The following is an 18,333-nucleotide window of genomic DNA, read 5'->3' on the forward strand; positions in this document are numbered from 1 at the left end:
CACTTGAGGTAAGTGCCTCCCACCCAGAGCCAGCATCTCATACCCCAGCCCTGAGCCTCCTCCCAGAGCCAGCACTCCTGCACCCCAAACCCCTGACTGGCACTGAGCCCCCTCCCAGAGCCAGCACCCTCCTGCACCCCAACACTCTGCCCGAGCCTGGAGCCCCCTCCTGCACGCCAACTCTCTCCCAGAGCTTGCAGCTCCTCACCCCCTCCTGCACCCCAACCCCCTGCCCCAGGCTCAGCCTGGAGCCCCTTCCCACATTGCAAACCCCTCGGCCCCAGCCCAGAGCCCACACCCCCTCCCAAATCGCAACCTCCTGCCCCGGACCGGTGAAAAGTGAGTGAGGGTGTGGGAGAGCGAGTGATGGAGAGTGTGGGGGATGGAGTGAGTGGGGCATGGCCTTGGGGAAGGGGCAGGGCCTCAGGAAAGGGGCGGGGTAGATTCTGGGTTGCCCTTAAATTCAAAATGTGATCTTGGGCGTAAAAAGTTTGGAGACCTCTGGTCTAAGGGGTCCGTAAAAAGTTGTTGTTACCATAGAACAGTGCTTTTCAACCTGTGGTCCATGGACTGCTGGGGGTCTGCAGACTATGTCTAAGATTTCCAAAGGAGTCCACACCTCCATTCAAATATTTTTGGGGGTCTTCAAATAAAAAAAAAGGTAGCAAACCACCACTCTACTCCATTATCCAAGTTAGTAATAAAACTATTGAATTTTACTGGACCCAGGACTGATCCCTGCAGAACCCCATGTGATGTCATCAGTGATTCCCTACTAAGTAGAGAACCTACATTTTCCCTCATCTTTCTTCAGCACCTAATGTATTCTTATTGCCTTTAATATCCCTTGCCACATGTAACTCTTTTGTGCCTTAGACGTTCTGCTTTTGTCCCTACATGCTTGTGTTGTTCTTTTATACGCCTTCTTATCAATTTGACCACATTTTTGTAGGATTCCTTTTTGATTTGTAGGTCATTAAAGAGCTCATGATGGATATATATTGGCCTCCTACTATTCTTCCTTTCATTCCTTTGCACTGGAATAGTTTTAGTTGTGCCTTTAATATTGTCTCCTGAGTAACTGCCAGCTCTCTTGAATGACTTTTCCCCTTAGATTTTCTTCCCATGGGACCTTAGTTACCAGTTCTCTGAGTTTGTTAAAGTTTGCTAAAGTTTGCTTTCTTGAAGTCCTTTACCCTTATTCTGCTGCTCTCACTACTTCCTTTCCTCAGACTCATGAAATCTATCATTTCATGATCACTGTCACCCAAATTGCCTTTCACCTTCATGTGGGTCAGAATCAAGTCTAAAATGGCTGTGTCCCTGGATACTTCCACTTTCTGGAACAAAATTTGTCTGTGATACAGACCAAGAACTTATTGGAGATTTTGTGTTTTGCTGTATTACTTTTCCAACAGATGTCTGGGTAGTTAAAGTCCCCCATTACCACCAGGGAATCTTTGGATATTTCTATTATGTGTTTTAGAAATGCCTCATCCACATCCTCTTCCTGATGCGGTGGTGTATAGTAGATGCCCACGCTGATACCACCCCTTTTATCTTTACCCAGAGACTCTCAGCTCATCTACCTCCCACCTCCACCTGGACCTCAACCTCCACTCCCTTTTTTCCTTGCCTGTCCTTTTTGAACAAGCTATCCCCTTTTATGCCAATATTCCAGTCATAAGACTCCTCCCACTAACTCTCTATGATGCCAATTAAATCATAATTCAGCTTATGTACTAATACGTTTAGTTCTTCCTGTTTATTCCCCAAACTCCTTGCATTTGTGTACAGACATCTAAGATGTTGAACACATCCCCCCACTGATTTCCTTCTTGTTGTTCCTTTGACTCTATTGTAATTTCCCCCCAAAATCTAACCTTCTGTTAAGGTCACCTTGTTTTATACTAGCCTGAGGGCTTTTGCCAGCTGGCATTAACATTTCCCTTTCTCTAACGTGTATTAATGCTAGCAACAGGTCATGTTGTCCCCTTATAATTAAAAACCTAGCAACAACTGTTGCTTCATCAGAGACCTAATCAGTTCTGAGGAGAAAGAATGGCCTTTGAAAGAATTAAAATCTGCGGGGAACGGTGGGGCAGGGGAGAAACACAGTATTGAGAGATATAGTAAAAAATCATGGACTGAACAGAGACACTGGAGTTATGACTCATTACCCAATCTGGAACCCACTATCCCTTTCTTTTTATCCTATGACTGCAGAGATGTTAATAGGCCACTCAACCTTGAATGGTCCCTTACAATACGTGCTAACTTCTTACTCCAAATAATCAATTCCATCTTGCATTTTGTTGAGAGTACCTTTCCCAGAGCTGAAGAAGAGCTTTGTATGGCTCAAAAGTTTGTCTCTCTCACCAACAGAAGCTGGTCCAATAAAAGGTATTTCCTCACCCACTTTGTCTCTCTAATATCCTGGGACTGACACAGCTACAACTACACTGCTTACAGACATAGGCGCTGGAGCACCCAGGGGGAAAAATTGTTGGCAGCCAATTGGAGTTGGGTCAGGGGGGTCGAGCACCCATCGGCGCCAGAAAAGTTGGGGCCTATGCTTACAGACTGTCATTATGTGCAGTTAGGATGTGATCCTCAGCTACACTAGAGATCTATTCCATCATTGTGCTCCCCTGAAATGTATGGGTGTTGGAGACTAGTTTAGCCCGTGATGTTAGTTAAGGCATCCTCAGAGCAGTTTTGACCCCCAATGTGTCTGTTACGTCACCCAGGAATTGCTCTAGTCTCTCTTTGCCCAGTAGGTATCCTATTCTGGGAGAATTGAGAGGGAATGGTGGAGAGCTGGCTACATCAGCTCTGCACGAACAAAGAATTTCATTCCCAAATTCCAAATGGGGGAGTTTTAAGCAGTCTAATTGGAGGCCAGGATCTCATTGGAGCCTGAGGGTCACCCAGGCCATGGCACGACCACATTTTGGCCAGGCCAAATTTGAGTGAGTGGTATTGTGAGCTGGTTGGGGTTGCAGCACCACAGAAGTTTGTGCCGGGCCACATCACCACTCACTCAAATTTGGAAGTGTGTAAGGGCTCATGGGCTAGTGGGGGGTCACCTCAGAAGGGAAGAGGAGAGTCGGGGGGGGAGTGAAATCTATGCCCCCACAATTTAAATGGTATTCTGCATACCCTGCTTTAGATAACGTAACAATGAGAATTTTTAAAAACTACATTCAAAAATAAAAAATAAAAAAACAGTGGTTGATAGTTCCAGCCTTTAGAACACAGATTCTGAAATGGCTTTTTCATGTAGTGCCTCTGCACAATGACACACATCTAGTAATTATTACTTAATGGTTTACCTATATACATTCTGAAATCATTCTAAAATGTAACTCGATTAAAAGGGGAACAAATAATACACACTTTAATCAGAAGATACCTCAGTAAGTCAGTTTCTGCAGGTAAAAGAAACTGTATATGCTTAGTTAACTAATCTGTGCTATAAAAGTAGCAAAGAAATTCACAGATGGGCCGTTTGCCTTGCGCAAAATCCAGTTCTACTAAGATTGAGATTATGGCCTAGTTAGTGAGGCAAAGACTGCCTCAAAAATATCCCTGAAGGACCTTATTTTTTCCAAACATAATAATTGAAAGTGCCTTTTATATAAAATCAATATAATGGGCCAAATACTCCCCAATTCACAAGTTATGGAACTCTATTTGTAATGGTGGGATTGCACAAGGTGTAACTCAAAAGGAAAATTTGACTCAAAGTTCCACAATTCAAAGTTCCAAAGTTAGGCCTCAGTTCTCTTTAACTTTATGCATGTTAGCAATACCATTACCATCAATGGCTTGTGTTGTTCAGAAGGACAGAATATATTAGCACAGTACTTTCTCCTGACTTTATCAATCTATGAATCAACTTACTCATACATGCAACTCTAATGATTTTTATAAAGTAATTAAATGCATAAGGCCTGCTCATTTGAGTAAGCCTTGAAGGATCAGGACTTCAGTATGATAAACAGAGTCACATATTAGAAAAATATTTATTCTCAAAACAATAAAAAACAAAACACTAAAACAAAAGTTTGTACATATTGTTAGTAGGGCCTTTTGTGTTGCAGTAAATAAAGATTTGTTGTATGCTGACTCCCTATACTGCTCAAAATCTTATAATCTTTAAAGCAATTACTTTGTGTTATAAATATGTCTTCCGAGGAATTCATTATACTTTCCCCCTTAATATTTTATAGCAAGACAACATTCACTTCATGTGAAACACCCACTTTAAGCTCAGATAGGTCAATTATCAACAAACTGAGAATCCACTGTATAGACACAGAAATTATATACCAAAACTGCTTGTAAGAAGCCATAACTGCATATTGAGTCAAGGGTATCTACATTCGTAAGACTCTAGTGGATCTATAATTAAGCAAATGAGCTACAGACCATTAAAGTATAGATATTATTATTCTAAAAAAGCCACTATTATCTATTCTGTGTATATAATCAGATGCAAATTACTTCCACTATCTCGAAAATAAGGTAATTGATTTATAGCCTAAAAATATCCAAATAGATTCTAAAATGAAAGAACATGTTTTAATAATATTTTGTACGAATGTGTATCACCAGCAACTTTATACATATATGTATATATACATATATAAAATGCATATTAGACATTTTAAAATAGATCATATATATGATCAGTTTTTAAAGGTCTAATATGCATAACTGTATAATTATAATTTCACATGGGATAAAAGTTTTATTACCATGAGATTGGGATGGGTATATAACGAATGAACAGCAAAGCGACAAGTGAGCTGTGCAGGTCATTTCAAATGAGCACCAATACACTCTTTATAGTGCACCACTCCAATGAGTACTCTGCATAAGCCCTATGTGTAACAGAAAACCTAGTCCAGAAATGTTATGTCTATTTTTTGAATGCTGGAATTATGAGCAATTATTAAAAGCAGCAAAGAGTCCTGTAGCACCTTATAGACTAACAGACGTTTTGGAGCATAAGCTTTCGTGGGTGAATACCCACTTCATCAAATGCATGTATCCGACGAAGTGGGTATTCACCCACGAAAGCTCATACTCCAAAACGTCTGTTAGTCTATAAGGTGCCACAAGACTCTTTGCTGCTTTTACAGATTCAGATTAACACAGCTACCCCTCTGATACTCGAGCAATTATTGGCTCTCTGTGATGCTACTGACTGTGTAGGAGCTGAGCCAATCTGTAGCCCATTTGTAGCAGGAGGGGTTTGAAACTGTGGTGGCTTATCCATGTTTCCATATGTTGGTTTTTTTATTGTGTGCATATTCCCCCTTTTTGGTTTGCCTAGACTACCATGTCAAAATCCTTCCGTCTGGATATTCCTTTCTTCTCTTCCTATACGGAGAGTGAAGCCATAATGGAATATCTGTAGCTGTACCAGATTGAGGAAATATTTTGGGGTTCACTGGATTCTGTGCTCAGGAGTTGTGCAGTCCAATAGGTAATTTTTAAGATAATCTACTTAAATCACTCACTGTAAACACTGATTGGCTATAAGAGGGATATGCCATTTCACAGGTATTAAAAGCTTCTGCTGCCAACTTCAGCCTTCTTGCTCCTGACCTTAAAGACATTTTGGATGTAATTTAAAGTTGCCTAGGGATGCTTTAAATTAAATAGGCTAGAAATGGACCTGTAACATTTTTTTAAAAGATCAGAATAATTCCACATCCCAATTTCCCCAAGCTGTGTCCATTTTAAAACGAATATGCACTCCCTCACCAAACTCACACACCTGCTTCTCTGATTGGCTTTGGTAAGAGCTATTTCTCTGATCTGGAGCCCGTTCAGAGTGCTTCTTTGCACTGCTTTCTCAATAAGTCTATTTAGTCACTTTAATACGAGCAATCTGAACACATATACTGCTGTGTAAAGCTATTCAAGAATACGATTTACTGTTATTATGCATTTCGCAGAGATTGTTAAATGTTTTAAATATGTATTTTATAAACGAATGCACTTATTCAAAGTCAGATTTGGAACAAGCTGTGTTATTTGATAAGTGATCATGCTTAAGTAAAATTAACCAATTCCAATTTTTGGTGGAGTACATTTCACCAGAGGTAAAAATTAAAGATTTCAGAAAGCTTTTAAAAGTTTACCATCTCAACAAAATCTAATACAAGATTTAAATATACGTGGATAAAAATACTAATATTTAGATGTAGAGTGTTAGTGGAGTTTAAGTTGAAGTTTTCCATATTGTGTACACTTATTAAGGATTGAATCAAACCTAGACATTATGATCTAGATTTTAGGCGTACACAATTGCTTGCATGCATCTGTGAATGCACAATGGAAACCAGTGCATAAATACTCATTGTGCACAACTAACTAGCTGTCAGAATGCTCATATACTTGGGACTCAAACATGGCACTGACACAAGCCCTGAATAAGGTGGCAGGGCATTGTTGCACAGCCTCAGGAACAGCCCAGGGGGGGAACCAACTCCCTCACAGTTTCCTCCATGCTGTGGGAAGGAAATAAACTGTGCTGGATCTATACCCAGTGCAGCTAAACCGGCTTGTGGCAGCAAGGGAGAATCTTGGCTCTGCTCGATCAATACCTCCTTCCCGCCCTCCTACTATCCAGCTATGGGAGGAGGGGACACAGTAACTCTGCTGAGTCTGTTTTCCCTCCCACACTGCTACCTTGAAGCCCATTATGTCCTTGTTAGCCAGTTTTGCTCTTGATTTGCATGTACATATGGTAAGTTAAGTATAAGCCCACATGTGCACTCATCTTTGGGGAAAAAAAGGATGATTTTCAAACAGCTTTTCAATATCTTTTTCAAAATGTTTGAAGTTAGAAATTAACCATAAAATAGATAAGGAGGAAGGACTCAAAATCAAATTATCAAAAGACCTAGATTGCTTTTCTTCTGGTTGGATCCACATTTTAAGGAATGTAAAGCTGTTTTCTGCATATCCAACTTTTTTGGATGATGCTTACTTGGCTATATTTGCAGCTCACCAGATATTTGGATAGTTACAGTCTTCCCTGAGCATATTCTGTGGCTGAAAACATCTAGAGATTTGGTTCAAGAATTTTTATAAGGATTGTCACAGTTGTATGCTTACAAAGAAGAATTAGAAGTAAATATTTAGCAGCAATACAAACAAATCTTTGATTTGAATCATCTGTCATTTTGTTATTCAAAAGTTCTTTAGAATAGATGGGGCAGATAATGCTTTGTGTGTTCAAAGGTTCTATTTTTTCCACTCTTACCAGAAGGAATATGTACACCGTTGCTTTTTAAGAAAATATTATTGTCTACAAATTCTTTCTAACTTACCCTACCCTTTATACCCATTTTTTAATTTATCATCAGTGGAAAAAGGCTGTTATATATAAAGACAATGGTCTTGTCTTTGTGGTCAGTTGGCTTTTAGACATTACATCTTGGCTTCCAAAAATATTTTAATAAATCAAACTCTGTCCAGTATTGATCTAATAGTGTTCTTTGTCTGGATCATTATTTTTCATTTATCTCAATAAAATGGTCTAACTCAAAGAATTTTTAACATATTTTATATAGTAAACAAACATATTTCCAGACGTGAGTCTTGTGTCATTCAACAGCTGGCTGAAAATTGACTTATGGATTGCAGGTATGGCACTTCATTTTCCTCTCACTTTCACCAGTTTTACACTGATTTAACTTCACTAATGCCAACTAAATTATTCCCTGTTTCAAGCTGCATTCAAGGACAATCAGGACGAGAGACTCCACTAAGCTAACTTCTTAGTGGATATCACATGTATTCATGAATTTCATTTAAACAGTACAAACCAACAAAATTTGAGAAATATAAAGACATTTGTTTAATATTACCCTTACTTGACTTGGCTGTAGTGTACTGAAACATTAGACCATTTTTGCCATAGTATCAGGACAGATACACTACTGTTAAAAAAAAAGAAAAGAAAAAGAAAGACCTACAAATCACATACAGTATTATGTGGAATAGAAGAATATACTGTTTCTTTGACATATGATTTTAGGACTACCTTTAATTGAACAGTTTGCTTTATATTAAATATGCATCCAAACAGCCATCAGAAATGCAATTAATTCTGTATGCTATTGGGTAAAATAAATGAATTAACCAGTTTAACTAGTAAATATTTTGCTTTTGATTATTATTAAATAATAATGCTTGGAACTCATATAATACTCGTCATCTGCAGATCTACAAGCTATTTACAAAGGCTGGTAAACATTATTATCCCTATTTTAGAGATGAAGAAACAAACAGAGAGGTTAAATTACTTGCCCACAGTCACACAGTGAGTCAATAAAAAGCCAAGACTAGAATGACTCCGACATCTCCTGATGCCCTGGTTCACTGGACCAAAAAATTTAGTTCTTCAAGCATTGTTAAAGGTAAGTTAAATGTAAGCACTCACTCCAAATAAACCAACACACATTCATACATTTCAAGCTTATTCCTCAAAGTGTTTTTATACGCAATCGTGAAAAAAGAACTATTGTATATTTACCCATATCTAGGGTCTAAGGCAATAGCCCTGGGATGCTCCATAGCACCTGCTATTAATGTTGTTCTCAAAGTGCCATCTAATTTTGCAACTTCAATCTGATCCAAATTGCTGTCTATCCAGTATATGTTTCCTGCAATCCAATCTACTGTCAGACCCTCAGGAGTGGCCAGGCCATGCTGCACTACGACTTCGATGGCACTCACACCTAACAAAGATCAAAAGGTTGCAAACATATAAAAGAGTTAGAACAGAGACACAACACTTAAAATGTGATAAATGCATGATCACACTGCCAGCTAAACAAAAATAATTAAAATATGCAAAACTGTATATCGCTTTTCTGAGGCTATAGTTAAGACTGTCTCCATTTAATGAGTCTTAATGCATATTTTTCAGTGAGAGACCACATAATAGCTAATCTGACATGATGATATTTATCTTCATTAGCTATTTTTTTTTCTTTTCTCACAAGTAGTGAGAGAGTATATGCTTATGTACAAAATACATTTTTGGTCATTACAGGAATAAGAAATGAAGGGAAATTTAAAATCAAATTTCTGAACATATTGAACCATTAAATAATGTGTGATTTTGTTTGCTAGGTCTTCAGTGAAAAAATGCATAGGTGCACATCAACCTAGAAAACATTTTTATGTAAGTATTTCTATATACACTCTGAGATTATGTTGTGCTATAGGCCACATATACTGTGGTTGGGTCACCATGTTAAAGGCCTCACATTTCTCCATTTGTTAAGGGGAAAAAAAGCTATAATATTGTGCACCAGAATCTAAAGTATCATATTAAAAATTAAGTCTCTAGCCTTTACAGTTCTAAAGATAATATTCAAGTTGTAAACTGAACATAACAAAAGCAGTGACTCCTGCCTGAGTTTGGAGATAACCTAAAACAATCACTCTGAGAGGAGTAATACTAATAGCTTGGCCAGAATCTGACAAGTTTGATGTTCTGTGACTACATTACTTTGGCTGGCACTGTCTTTTTAAGGACCTACTAAAATAAGTCAAAAGTTAAATTCATACCTCCAGTTTCAGAAAGCTTGCCTCGGTAAATTTTATCTTCTACCACATCTGTCCAGTACAGTAAGCTCTGATTGAAATGAAAATCAAGTGCTATTGTGTTTCTTAAACCAGGAACTAAGAGACTATAGTCTCGCTTGTGAAGATCAATCTTTCTGATCTCGTGACGAATGGAAAAAATGATGAAAGCTTCAAATGGATCTGGAAGTATAATGGATTGTACATTAAAAATATATAATAAAGAGTAGAATTTTAGTAGACTTACTGATATGAGGCACACACATCTGAACAAGAATTTCAGAGTACTTTATTAGAGGAACAGTTTGATTAAAATAATAGAACTTGTAAGTCTTACTAGCTCATTCATTTTCCAACAAAGAGTAAATCTTGCATATATATATATATATTGCAGTCCAACCTAGACTTCTGCTCATCTGCCTCAACTAAAGGTATTGAATGGATATTAACAACAAGGATATCTGACTCAGTCAGTGGTCCACAGGTACAGCACAAAGAATGTCTTCTGGATGAGAGCTAAGTAATGGAGTGTCTTTCTTCCCCTCCTCTCCTCTCCCTCCCTGGACTTCAAGGATTAAGGCCAGAAAAAACATTAAGCTATCAAAACTAAAATAAGAACTTGGGTGAAGTTTTTATTTTCTTAAATGCTTCAGAGAAAATAAGTCTGCTCAAAATTATCTAGTATTGCTCTAATTAACAATTAGTTGAAAACCATGTACTGCAACATATATAATACAAAAACATTATTTTGTATGAGTTAAACTGCATAAACAACTTATCTAACACAAAACCAGAAAAACAAGGACATGTAAAATTAAGGCATGTAACAGCACACAACTTCTTCAAATTCACCACCACCATCACAAACAGACCAGACTTTCCCCCCACTAACCATTCTGAACTGTTCTTGAAAAATCAGAGTCGTGTTTTTGGAAAGGGTGCTAGAGCCTGGCTTTTCTATTGAGGCAGAATTGAGAATATTGTGCATTGTCAGGTGCATGGCATTTGTTCTAGTGGAGAAATGTACATTTCTGGGTGGATGAGTAAAAGGAATGTAATGTTAGGTACCTTTACTTTTTATTTCCTTGTAGCTGTGGATTTGTGTTAAGTATGTTATGTACATAGCCTTAAATCACACATAACATAGTGCTAATTTAAGTTAAGAAAAGCTGTCTCACACAGCAATGACTACTTTCACAAAGAATAAGATTTCTGTCAAAGTGACCAGCCGGGTCTGGAGCAAAATAAGAAAATCTTCATAAAATTATCCAGCCAAGTCAAGAGCTCTACTTTAAAGAACAGAGACTTTTGCAAATAATATTTTATTTTGGAAACCAGACATTGCTTTCTTGAAGATCTTCCTCTACAATGCAACAATAATGCTGCTGGACTAGTAAAATCTTTTTCCTCTACCATACTAGGCCTCAGTTTGGGATGGTGTGTGTATTACTGGGGGAACAAGACAACAGGCAGGATTTCAGTGCCTCCTAAGGTGTTGAAAAGCAGAGTAAGTCAAAATGTTTCAAAAAAGGAACTTTTCACTTTCCTTTTTAAAAACTAAACTTTTTCATGGTCTCCATTAGCTAATAATTGCACATAAAGATTCAGTTGTGACTTGTAGTATATTAAATAATGATCTCCAACTGAATGGTTTCTTACGTGAAAAGCACTAACTGCTTATGAGCCAACAGGCACTTTCACAATGCTCCTGATACTTGTCAAAGTAGTGAATGATTTTGCAGATCCTGAACTGGCTGAACTATGTGATGATGAACAAGCTCTTCAACATTAGTAGCTCTTGCATCACAAAGGTCAAAAGCTCCTAAGCTTGATGAACAATTTAATGAAGCTCCTGATCTCTGACAAATCAGCAGGTATGGTGTAGAGTACCCTGTTCATCATAAATCTTGTCCTTCATTGGCTAACTGTGGCACAAAAAGATTGTGTTATGACAGCGACAAAAATCATGCAAACTCAGAAGATTAAATGTTTGGCCCTTTTTAAAATCAACTAGAATTTGGGAACTAAAATTAACCAATTCTCTTCAACACTCCCTCTTCCCCTCCCTCTCTCTCCCCCCATCTCCTGGGGCAGAAAATACAGGTTTTACTCAACAGATTATCTTTTTAAACTTTGGGCCAGGTATATTGTGTTTTACGAGTTTAACTACTGTTTTAAGTGCAAAACAGAATGCAGCCTTAACCATGGCAACAACAGTTCTGCTATAGTAATACAAAGGATGTTTAAGAAATAGAGCTGGACAAAATAGCTTCTTTGCTCTATAAATAATTATATATTTGACAAAAAACGTGCTTATAGGCAACATGGTTTATTATGTTTACACAATTACTCTTCAGCATATACAAGTTATAAATAAAGAAATGCAGGGGCGATGCACAAAAGAGAAATGTAATAGAACAGTTTATATGCATGAGGATCCTAGACTGAAAAAAATAAAATCTTTCTAATCTGGTATGAGAAGTTGGACTACACAAACCCCCCATGGAAGAAAATAAAATGTGGGACAAATATTAAATCATAATTTTCCTGAAATGTTTTTATTCTGGTATTCTGTTTTAGATGGGTCGTTAACTGAAATGTCAGTGTCACTGGATCTTAGGTTGACATGCATTACCAGACTTATTTGTTACCTTACACCATGCCTTCTCTAACCATACCTCCAAAGCAAATTGGTACCCTAGCTTCCTAAATATTGAAATTCAACATTTACATCTTAATTCGTCCTCCCTTATTCAGAAGTCTTGAGTTACCTAAAAAAACCCATTCCCTGAATATTACAGTAAATAAACATTTTAACAAAGAATAAAGTTAGGATTAAATGATTTTTTGAGGGGGGAAATTGAAAGCATTAATATATGTGAAGCAGAGTTGCTGTAGTATTGAAAGAAATTATGACATGCTTTTCTTACTAAAATTACACTGAAAGTTCATTTAACTGTCTTTTGTTATACTGAATTCTGAAAGGCTGAATATAAACGTAGGGTTTAAATATCTCTCAAGAGAAGTGTTTCTACCACATTCAATTTTTTCTAATGATTTTTTTCTAGTGTAACTGTAATATACCACCAGTCATTACTGTGCAATAGGAAATGGGGAGGGGGAGTGTAAAGAATGCACTCGTTATATTCAGTTGGTATGTGAATAATGCCTCTCTTTTGGTATGGTACTCATATTCAAACAATACAAATCTTAAATTAATAGACCATCTCTTCTTTGGAAAACCACCATTCTAAGGTAGCCTGGGGCTGGTGCTTCACTCTTCTGTCCCTCCTCCACTGCTGTTGGAGAGGAAACATGATGCGGAGCAGAGGACAAGGAGTAGGGCAGCAAAGAAGATGACAAGGGATAAAAACAGGGTGATGTTGAAAATGGAAAAAAACAGAAGAAAAAGAAAACAGAAGCAAGGTGGAATGCCAGGAGAAATGAAGAAAAGGGTAGAAATCTGAAAGATGGAGATGGGAGTAAAGAAGGGAAGAAATATAAACAAGAAAAGAAACAAAGACTCCCCACTATCTTAAGGTAGTGATTTTTGTTCATTTCTTATTCTACATTTCAGGATATTTCTCTGGGAAACATCCACTGACAGGCATTAAACTCTCACCCACCTAGTACCCTGACCATGAGTAATGTACTGAACTGAGTTAACACATTTGTACTATTCATATTAGGTTTCTGGTAGATAGGTAAATGTACAGTTTTTTGAAAAGTAAAGTGCTATATCATTATCTTAAGTATTATTAATACTATGTGCTATTGAAATGTTTGACTGAATACCACAAAGTGATATTCTATATGGTACAAACTTAGTTTCAGATCAGAGTAATAATTCCCCTCACAACAATTTCATTTTCATTGGAAACCTGATTAGTAGCTAGCTCTCTAGTACAATGGACCAATCTCCTCCCCATTTCAAGACAATGTAAACCAATGCAATTATGCTAGGAATAAGTTTGCCCCAATGTGTGCAATTAGAGTGAGATGAGAGGAAGTTTTATGATGTAGGTGAGGTTTATTCTCACAACACCAGTTTTAACCCTGCTGTAAATGGACACAACTCCAGGAAAGTCAGTACTCATGCATTCCTAATGGAGCCAATAGGTTTAGACACTTTTAAATTAAACTAAAATTTGGCCCAGTTTATGTGGCTTACCACAATGCCAAAATGTTGTTTGAACATACTCAGTCATTTGAAGTAATATTAGGTTGATTACAATTTTTGTTTTTGTTTTTTAAAAATGAAAAGAGCCAAAAGTGGACCAGTGCAAACCACAGCAATTCCATTGACTTAATAATTCTAAAATGCCAAGGGTCATACCTGACATTATTTTCCTTGACTAAAATCTATGTGCACATGAGTTTAAGATTGTAAATCAAGGGCAGATACAGCCTCAAAAGTCAATGGGTGCACTACACTAAACGGTTGAGGGGGCCCAGCACCTCAGGCCCAGCACCTCAACCCTAATCCTGGGGAACGTGTGTGTGTGTGTGTGTGTGTGTGTGCGCGTGTGTGTGTGTGTGTGTGCGCGCGCGCGTGCAGGAAGGGTTGTGAAGTGCCACTCAGGATTGGCCTGGCTGCCAGTTTGTAATACTACTCACTCAAATTTGCCCTGGCCACCATGGAAGGGTGGCCAGGCCAAACCTGAGTGGTGCTGCAACCCTGTGAACTGGGTCACAGTGCTCAGAGTAGGAAGCTGGGCCCTGCCCCGCAGGACAGGAGCTGCTGCTGCAGAGTAAGTATGCAGTGGGCTTACTCTCCAACCCCTGCCACCAAGGAGTCCCCTTCACACCAGGTCGAGAGAAGTGTATGTTTGCCTAGTTCTCCACCCTTGGATTAATGATTTCTGGGGTGCAAATAAATCCATGAACCCACACTAAAGACACCACTATTGTAAATCCTCATCAAAAACTGTGTGGGTGAATCAAATAGAGATTTAAAATGACCTTATCTGGGAGAAACTTTGATGGGGTAAGGAGTCGGTAAAAAAATGTTTAGACTAACTTTTCTGGGCATTTCCTTATTTTCAACATTTGATGGTATTTATTTGTTTTAAATTCAATTATAACTTTCAAATGTTGTTGCTGTAGTTTTAATGCAATCTTTTTTGAAAGCTGTTTTTCCTGAAATCACTGACATTTGCTTCTTTAACACTATATTAATTTTGCATATTAAAAAGATCAATGCTTATAACAGAAATAATTATAGTAGATTCAGTGTCATTTGGAAATAAGGCTAAGTATCCTTACAAAAAAGTTGCAACAGAGAGTAATGAAATGGTTCAAATATACAAAACCACTTGAACATGACATGTCACAGATTCACTCTTTGAGATTCTAGCATCTGCATACCTAAAAAGTGCCTGAGTAAGAGAAGGTTAATTACCCTATGCAGTAACTGAGGTTCTTCCAGGATTGTCCCTATGGGTGCTCAACTTTAGGTGATTGTAGAGTGGTGCCACTTGGTGGAATGGAGGACCGTCGGAGAGCAGTCATGGTAGTTGAGAAAACCATAAACCCAAATAGATCATCTGATGTCGAGAGCTGCTCTGTGGCATAATGCTGTGTGAATGTATGAGCTAAAGCCCAGGTTGCGGCTTTGCAGTTGTCCACAATGGGCACATTGTTGAGGAAGGCTATCAAGGCAGAGAGTGCACGTGTGTGCAGTCCCTAATGGGGGTTGTAACTGTTGATGGTGATAACATAGGTGAGTGCAGCTGGATATCCATTTAGACAACTTGTGTTTGGATAAGATGTTAGATAGTTAGTTAGATAGTTCCATGATGGAAAGAAATAACTTTGGTGACTTTCTGAAAGACTTTGTCCTCTCAATGTAAAATGCTAGAGCACTGTATGTATTTATTCCCAAAGGGCTTGGGGTAGAACGATGGGAGATAGGTGGGTTGATTCAAATGGAATGAGGAAACTACTTTAGATAAGAATTTGGGATGTAGTCTTAGGGTCACTTTGTTTTTGAAAAATATTGTGTATGGAGGGTGTGTCATGAAGCCCCCCAGTTCTTCTACTCGTTGGGGGATGTGATAGTGACAAGCAAGGCCACCTTCACCAAGAGGTGGAGAAGTGAACATGATGCTAATGGCTCAAAAGGACACTGAGTAAGGCATCACAGCACCAGATTGAGTTCCCATAATGGAGTAGGGGCTTGTATTTTGGGGTAAAGGTTGTGAAGACCCTTGAGAAAGCGTTTAGTGGTTGGGTGGGTGAAGATCGAGAACTTGATCACTTTGTGGTGGAATGCTGTGATTGCTACGAGGTGTACTCTGATCAAGCTCACTGAGAGAGACTCAATTTCTTAAGTTTAAATGCCGTTGCTGACATATGGCCTAACAGTTGGAGGCAGGTCCTGGCCGATGTCTGTGGGCTGGCTTGCATTATAGTGATTAGGGTGACTAGAGAGGTAAATCTGTGACTGGGCCGAGAGGCTGTAGCCAGAGAGTTGAGGTAGGCCCCGATGAACTCCAGTATTGGCACAGGTAAGAAAGAGGTAGGGTAGTTAACTATTTAACCAACTAAGTTCTAAAAACTAATACTCAAAAGATAAAAGTTAAGCTAAAGATAATACTGAGAGGTGCTGCCCATTGCTCTATTTCAAGCCAATGGCAGTAGAGAAGGAACTGAAGGGAGGTTGGTCGCACAGCACCATGTAACCGCCAGAAGCGGCGCAAGATGGGAACAGCACCTGTGTGACCCAACCAGGCACCGTTCCTGAAATTCTCCAATTACAAGCACAAGGGAGCAGATTCTCCTAAAGTGGAGCACCCACAGGGACATTCCTTGAAAAAGAATATATATTCCTGATCTCACATTGTAGTAGTAAACATCTTTAAATTGGTCAGTGGAATGGGGGAAAAAAAGATTAAAATGAATGCCTCAAAATGATTTTTCCATTGTGGATGGTGCTCAGGTGGTCTCTGCGTGATTTGAAAGGTAAGACAAATGAACTGTAACTAATAGAAAAGGTAGCAGAAATTTAGAAGATGACCCAGAAAAGTCGACTAAGAGATAACAGTGGGAATAATCTGGAATAAATCAAAGAGCTCATATCAAATTCTACTTTGGAATAAGCAAACAAACTCCTACTGAATTTGAAGAAAACTCAATGAGAATTATCTAATACAATGGGAGTTGCAATGAACTCTTTGATTTGAGTTCTACTGAATACATTTTAATCTTAATTCATTATTTTAGAAGAACTAAAAAATAATTATTTTGATAAGGTGTAATTTGTACTTTGGCATGCTGTTAATTGGAACTAAATTGTGACTGCACCATAACTGTAAAGGAGATGTAATGAAATGTTTGAATTAGCTCAGCTACTGTCAAATTAGATGGTTTAGAATAGGTCATTTACAAAATATCTAAACTGGATATTAATGAAATATCTCAGGTGATTGATAATGTGATACACAAGCTTTCATTTCTAGCTCATTGGTTCAAAAACGGTCCATGGCATGAATGTGAGAAAAAGGTGAACGACTGGAAGAATTTCTTAATGGTGAAATCTGATGAACTGTGAAACAGTCACCCAAAAGAATTGGTGAAGCACTATAGTTTGAGATATTTAAAATCAGAGTTGACAAAAATATTAAAAAAATAACTGCAAGGAACAATCCTCTAATGGCAGGTGGAAGCTCTAGGACAGTGGTTCTTAACAAGGGGTATGCGTATCCTTGAGGGTATGCAGAGGTCTTCCGGGGGTACATCAACCCATCTAGATATCTGCCTACTTTTACAACAGGCTACATAAAAAACACTAGCAAAGTCAGTGCAAACTAAAATGTTATACAAAGACTTGTTTATACTGCTCTATATACTATACAATGAAAGGTAACTATACAATTTATATTCCAATCAGTTTATTTTATAATTACACAGTAAAAATGAGAAAGTAAGCTGTGACACTTCTGTAGTTTTATAGTTTTGTAAGCAAGTAGGTTTTAAGTGAGGTGAAAGTTGGGGTATGCAAGATAAATCAGATTTTGGAAAGGGGTACATTAGTCTGGAGAGGCTGAGACTGCTGTAGGTAACCCAGTAGCTTTCATTTATATCCAAGCTCCCCTAGGCAGGGGCAGGGGCTGTCTTTCTATAATTTATATTGCACCTAGGACACTGGGGCCCTTATTCTCCTGATTTGGGCCTCTGGGCACTACTTCAGTGCACATAATAAATAACACAATTATTATGATGATTCTATTCCCATGGAAGTGATGACACCATCCATTAAAAGTTATGGTCCTGACTCTCTCCTCTACCGAGGTTCAAAGTGGAAGGACAGTGGATCTCAGATCCCAGGAGCTGACATTCAGTCAATCATTTAATCTTATTTTACTTGGTTTTACACTTACTATTAGAAGGAATAAGGAACCCTAAAATAGTGAAGAAGCTCTAAATCTCAGCTTACCAATACTAGTGCAACTTTCACCATCATTATTGATCTTCCAGCCTTCATAACAGGAGCACTTGACACTATGTTTGTGCTGTTCACACACTTGACTACACTTAAAATGTTTGGTACAGTAATCCACAATTTCACAGGTTTTGTTGTCTGGATTTAGATAAAGTCCTGGAGGGCAGGAACACACAATTCTTCTTCCAGGAACTACAGAACACTGGTGGCTACATCCACCATTGTTAAGCGAACATTCATCTGAAATAACAGGAAAAGAACATTAAGAATTG

General features: G+C 38.2%; 1 protein-coding gene across 1 annotated transcript in view; it reads right to left on the minus strand.

Annotated features, from left to right (window-relative positions):
- LRP1B (LDL receptor related protein 1B) overlaps positions 1-18,333 on the minus strand; it is a 1,288,869-nt gene that overhangs the window by 426,274 nt on the left and 844,262 nt on the right. Inside the window, exons 25-27 of the mRNA XM_045032831.1 lie at positions 18,056-18,301; positions 9,604-9,801; positions 8,561-8,765 (exon numbers count right to left, since the gene is read on the minus strand). Coding sequence (XP_044888766.1) covers positions 8,561-8,765; positions 9,604-9,801; positions 18,056-18,301 — 649 coding nt within the window. The remainder of the gene's footprint in view (positions 1-8,560; positions 8,766-9,603; positions 9,802-18,055; positions 18,302-18,333) is intronic.

This window comes from Mauremys mutica, chromosome 10, assembly GCF_020497125.1.
Source record: "Mauremys mutica isolate MM-2020 ecotype Southern chromosome 10, ASM2049712v1, whole genome shotgun sequence".
Classification (NCBI taxonomy): Eukaryota; Metazoa; Chordata; order Testudines; family Geoemydidae; genus Mauremys; species Mauremys mutica.